Source organism: Sinocyclocheilus rhinocerous, unplaced genomic scaffold (assembly GCF_001515625.1).
Source record: "Sinocyclocheilus rhinocerous isolate Xijiao unplaced genomic scaffold, SAMN03320098_v1.1 scaffold564, whole genome shotgun sequence".
In the NCBI taxonomy this organism is placed as follows: domain Eukaryota; kingdom Metazoa; phylum Chordata; class Actinopteri; order Cypriniformes; family Cyprinidae; genus Sinocyclocheilus; species Sinocyclocheilus rhinocerous.
The window spans coordinates 2,375,668-2,381,548 of NW_015645070.1; the positions used below are offsets into that span (position 1 = coordinate 2,375,668).

The 5,881-nt window shown below is 38.6% G+C and overlaps 1 protein-coding gene across 6 annotated transcripts in view; it reads right to left on the minus strand.

Annotated features, from left to right (window-relative positions):
- Nucleotides 1–5,881, minus strand: part of LOC107705444 (mitogen-activated protein kinase kinase kinase kinase 5-like) — a 50,187-nt gene that overhangs the window by 20,992 nt on the left and 23,314 nt on the right. For all 6 annotated transcript variants that reach the window (XM_016508745.1, XM_016508748.1, XM_016508747.1 and 3 more), the window contains exons 4-9: nt 2,932–3,022; nt 2,710–2,774; nt 2,565–2,620; nt 2,395–2,442; nt 2,245–2,287; nt 2,088–2,160 (exon numbers count right to left, since the gene is read on the minus strand). In XM_016508745.1, the coding sequence (XP_016364231.1) occupies nt 2,088–2,160; nt 2,245–2,287; nt 2,395–2,442; nt 2,565–2,620; nt 2,710–2,774; nt 2,932–3,022 (376 nt within the window). The remainder of the gene's footprint in view (nt 1–2,087; nt 2,161–2,244; nt 2,288–2,394; nt 2,443–2,564; nt 2,621–2,709; nt 2,775–2,931; nt 3,023–5,881) is intronic.

Sequence of the window (5,881 nt, forward strand, 5' to 3'; positions counted from 1 at the left end):
CAAACGCGATTCATTCACTTGGTGAGCATAACCGTTTTTACAGCTCCGTGACACAACCCGCACAACCCGTTATATAAACGCCGCTGAATAAGCCTTAAAAAGTTATCAGAGGTGCAAAAGCGCGTTCATAGCGTTCATATCGATGCAGAGTGCAAATGGCTGTGCTTTTGTGTTAGACTGAATGTCAATGACACGATTCAATTTGTATTTATAATCTGCCTAAAAATGGGTGAGACGCGAGTGAAGTTTCAGAAAAGTAATGGGGTGCATACCAGAAAGCAAGGTCAACCATCACATATACCATGAACTCTTAGCTGATTGACCCAAACCTTGACCCAAAAAGAGTTGGGGTACTCGTACAAGAGTACAGCTTTTTTTAAAAGGACTTGGACTTTACTCGGATCATTGTTACTCGGACTCGAATCCATCACACCAAAACCACCAAAACCAGATCATGGCTCCAAAACCATGATCTGTAGCAAAGACTTTAGAAATACAAAGACTATGCACTCATATTACTATAAATGGGAGAAAGTGCAACACGAAGTATGGTGAATAAGTCCCACTTTCTGAGTAAATGAGCTAGTCACTGATTGATGAAGTCACTGCAGCTGCCGTTAGAAGCTCTGGTTCTAGAAATACTCAGTGCCCACAGAAGCACGATTAGCACTACACATGTGCACTTGCTGGTCCAGCTTCAATTATTATTTTTTCATGACTCAAGCGTATAGAAACAAAATTTATGAGACCGTTGTTCTCAGATCTTCATTGGTAATTTCAAATGAGACATTTAATCGTAAGCTTGGTGAACAGCTTTGAAGAATTTGATGTGTCTCCATTCAAAGAGATAGGAGCTGCACTTGCATGCCCTAAAGGTGTTTCAAAGATAGCCTGAAAGGGACTTTGCTTAGTATTCAGTCAACTAAGTTTACAGTCAATATATCACCATGGACATGGACACCAAGAAGAAGCTCATCTGTTTTTGTTTAATTGTGATTTACATGAGCAGATATCCACACTTAAAGGGCGATGAAACCCCAGACTACTTTTTCTGAGATGTTAGCAGATGTGTTTGTGTTGCACATCATAGAAGACAATGTTAGCATCCCATAATAAAAACTGTTGGAGAAAACTGGTCCATTTTAAGCTTTTCTGCGCTATTTTCATCTTCCACAATTTGTGACGCGGCAAAGGACTAATAGTACATCAATGACGCATTAACTGAGCACATTAGCACTTCAGCACATTAACTGAGAGAAACGTTCATGGATCGGAGGAGAGTGTTTGTTTTTGCTTTGTAATAATAGTTCGGCACAAACGTGATTCATTCACTTGGTGAGTATAACTGTTCTTACAGCTCCGTGACACAACCCGTCAAAAGGCTTATATAAACGCCGCTGAATAAGCCTTAAAAAGTTATCAGAGGTGCAAAAGCGCGTTCATATATATGTTTTCGATGGAGAGTGCAAATGGCTGTGCATTTATTTGTGTTTTTAACTCGATGGGAGCGAAATTAAACTGTCTGAACGTGAAGCTGTGTGTGTTGTGTCTCCTCTCTTCCCCCTCCACTCCGCAGCACACCACGCCCACTTTTTTAGCGTTTTTTTAAACTGTGGTGAGAACTAACCAGTGCTGAAACAGGGGGTTTCATGACCCTTTAAGGTCTGATCAGACTGTTTATAAATGAGGGGAAACTGTTTCTAACATAACTGTGTAGTGGTGTGTGCTCAGTTATCAAAACTCATCATGAACAGAAATGCACACAAAGTCTGATTAAGTCACAAAATGTTATAAAACTCTCCTGTTTATTGAAAGTTGTAGAGCTGCATTTTTGTCTCATGAGCTGAACTTCACGTGCACTTTGTGTGTCTACCCTCTTCTATCCGACTGTGTTGTCACAACAGTAGGTTATAGTTCACAGAAATCCAGAATAAGCCATTCAATCTGAATAAGGCATTTATTGTCATGTTTGAATGTTTGATCAATGTTTGATTCCTGGACTTTTCAAATGAACAGAGAGCTGAAAAGAACATGTACACGAAGCATATATAAATGTAGCTGCTTCATTATCACAGAACAGGTCTTACCAGTAGGGCGTCCCAATGAAGGATTTCCTTTTCGCCATGGTGGCCGTTATTTTAGCAGCCACTCCAAAGTCCGCTGCAAAACAGGAAGATTTTTTTTTAACATTCAATTCAGTACCACACAAAAACACACCCTGCAATTATAGCGTGACCCTCTCACCTAATTTGACATCTCCATTGTCGGTGAGCAGAATATTCGCCCCCTATTGCACAATGAGTTGAGAGTTATTAACTGGCATGAAAAAGATAGTTTGAAACAGGTAGAACGCCAATATAATAAACACATATACTAATTATGAAGCTGTATTACCTTGATGTCTCTGTGCATCTTGCCTTTGGAGTGCAGATAAGCAAGACCCTAAACACACACACACACACTCAAATTAATTCAAGATGTTTAAAGGCTTAATTTAATAATACAAAAATTATTAACAGCATTAGACCATGTGAAGGATGTGAACAATGTTGGAAGGATCTTACCTGTAACGTCTCTCTGCACACATAGGCAATCTGAAGTTCAGAGAGCGGACCTGTAACTGAACATGTACACAAACACACACATATTTAGCAGTGACAGGATAAAAAAATGGAGGGTGTATATTTTCAAAACACACAACCAGTTTACCATGATAAATGTCTTGTAAGGATCCTCCACCGCAGTATTCCATACAAATCCACAACTTCTCACGGCTAGAATGAAACAGAGAATCATAAATCTTTAAGATAACGTGGGGCATTTAAATAAATCTTTAATCTTTTGAATATCTGAAATCGTATGTTTTATAATCTCAATAAAATGTAGGCATCTAAAATACTTCATTTATAGACAAATCCAGTTATTTGTTACCAGAGGTAGCTGCCAAAGTAAGCCACAATGTTGTGATGGGTGCATTCCTTCACCATAAAAATCTCTTGCTGGATGATTGAGAAATCATCACCTAAAAGAGAGAGGAATCAATATATGAGAGCAGTATAAATTAAACAGTGAAAAGAAAAACGGAGTGCTCGAATCAGATATGGACAGCAGATGGCTGGATGTTGAGTGCTGAGAGTGATTATTATGATCATGAAATGAGGGAGAACTCGTGTAAATTTTCATTTACTTCTCCTGAGCGGATTTTTGTGATTTAGTTACCACACACAAAAAAGACTTCCATTCACTCATTCACTCTTTGATCTCTTCACCCTCCTCATCTCTAATGCTAAATAAAGCCTGCGAGTGTGATGGGTTTCCCCTCGTCTCTTCCAATAATACAGATAATTAGCTTAACTTCCTTCTGAATCCGTGTTAATACCAACACACGTCATGACAACACTCGGGTCTCTTCACGAATGAATCTAAAACTGTCAAAGTATCATTTATGACTATCATATTTGCCTGATGTGTCATTATTCCTATTATTCTTATTTGTTTCGGATTGAGTTGAACTGGAGTTTGTGGATTTATTTTTAGTATGAACACTAAAACACTTACTTATTATTAAACACTTACTGCTTTGTATATAATTCTTGAGAAAAAAATAAACAATACACTAAAGAAGGCAGATATATATACACACCTTATTTGTTCCACCACAGGACCACTTAAGTCAATTTTTATGTGATTTAAACATTTTAAATAAAAACTTGGTCTCTAAAATCTCAAGTCAAATACTTCAATGATGTGAAATATAAAAGAAGAATAAAGATGCTATCAGCCAAACCTCAAACTTCACAACCTGCTTCGTTAAAGGAGTGACTCACACACCTTTATGTTTTAAACAGCTTTCATTCATCGTGTGACTCGAAGACCTGGCATTTTTGCCCAAGCACATGATCTGTTTATGACTTAATGGCTGATACAGTAAATACTGCATTGTTTCCTGTAGGTGGTGCTGTTTCCTGTACATTTGAGAATTGTTCATCCTGATACTCTCAGAATCTCTTGATCTGTTCATGACAGCAGAAAATCTCATCACTCATGATGATAGCATACTTTTTTACAGATAAAAAAAGAAAATACAAATATGATGGAGAAATGTGTCTTCCCTTAAAATATACAACAAAGTGAAATATGAATAACTAGATTTTTAAAGGGGTCATATGATGCTGCTAAAAAGAACATTATTTCATTTTTTCCAAAAACAGCCTTTCGATAGATTGTATAACCTCAACCCAATAATGGATGTTAACTGGCTGTAGCCACTTCTCTATTCTGCTGCAGACCTTTAACTTAGAAACTCGCACACAAAACACAACCATCTCTGTTTCACACGACTCTATGATGAGAAACCAAAAAAATAACATCGCGGTCAGAACAGTAATGACTGGAAGGAACAATCAGACACACTGCATTTTAACACCTCATTCCCAGTACATCAGTAGCATCACAGTGTATGTGTGTGTGACAAACAAGAATCAGCATAGCTATGAAGTCAAGCCTAACAGCTCTGACCACTTCCTCTCCGCTCAAGACAAACAGGCCATGCCCAAGAGAGTGCGTCTGTGAGATAATGTGAGCCTGTGTGTGTGTCGAAGACAGCAGCAGGGCCTGAGGGTTTGTCTGCTGAAAGCTGAACTCAGGCAGCTTCCTCTGAGCTTGATGCACTTCTCAGAAATCAAGCTGTTAGTATTTACTAGTAGTGTCAGTTGTAATAAATCAAGCTATCCATATACCCGTCCCCTTTTGCTACAATCACCCAGCTCCTCGATCTTTTGGATTAGAATTCCCACATGCGCTAAACTAATTACAGATTGGAGGATACGCCACTCTATAAGATTATCACTGTAACTCATCATCATTATACAACCATTTAAATTGACGTGTTGGAAATTCTTTACAAATATCACAAATGTCCTGAATTCACACAGTAATGCAGATTTTGAAATGAACATTAATTTAAAAATATTTTTAAGAAATAGTTCACCTAAAAACAGGGCTCCAGACTCACTCTTCCCACTGGTCGCTCTTTTGCGACTAACTTTCTCAGTTCGCACGAGCACATGATTTAGTCGCAATTTTATTTTATTTTTTTGCTACAACATGGGTTAAATCAATGCATGCTGATGAACTTATTATAGTTTATAGTTATATGGAAACGAAAGTGGTTAACATTCAACCTGTTCTTTTTCTTCAGTATTTGTGATTTGAATTTTGTAAACGGGAGTTCCTCTTTTGCCGTGTTATAAGCCGGGCTTGGGATGCTTTCACTTTTGAATTCGCGATCTTGTCACGTTTTACAAGAAAATATATTTGTCTGATTCGCTTACATACATCCAGTGGCGGACTGGCCATCTGGAGCACCGGGAGTTTTCCCGGTGGGCCGCTGTACAATGTGGGCCGGCCCATTGCGTAAATATAAAGAATGAATTATAGTAAATATATGTAGCCTATAGCCTTCCATCGGCCCATACGAACGCCCAGCGGCCCATTTGAATCAAACATTCTAATTAATTTAGCGTGCTCCGGCTCACGCAGCGGCTCAAAAGCGCTCGTCAATGTCAAAATGTTTGAAATAGCCAATCAAATCGAAGAAGGCGGGATTTACTGTTCACAGACAGGGTTGGGTACCGAAACCCGTATGTACTAAAACCGAATCAGAACGCAGATTTCGGTGCCACTTAAATGCTTGAGCGATCGATTTAAATATTTGTTCTCTGGTTCTCCTAAACGGACGTAAGGATCACCGGCACCGCATGTGAAAAATAATTTCCCCACTGAGAAAATTCATGAAAGCAAGTCGGAAAGCTCTAATAACACAAATCCAACACATCTTTGTAGTAACGCGAATGTCCATGTTGTTTTCACATTCCGACTT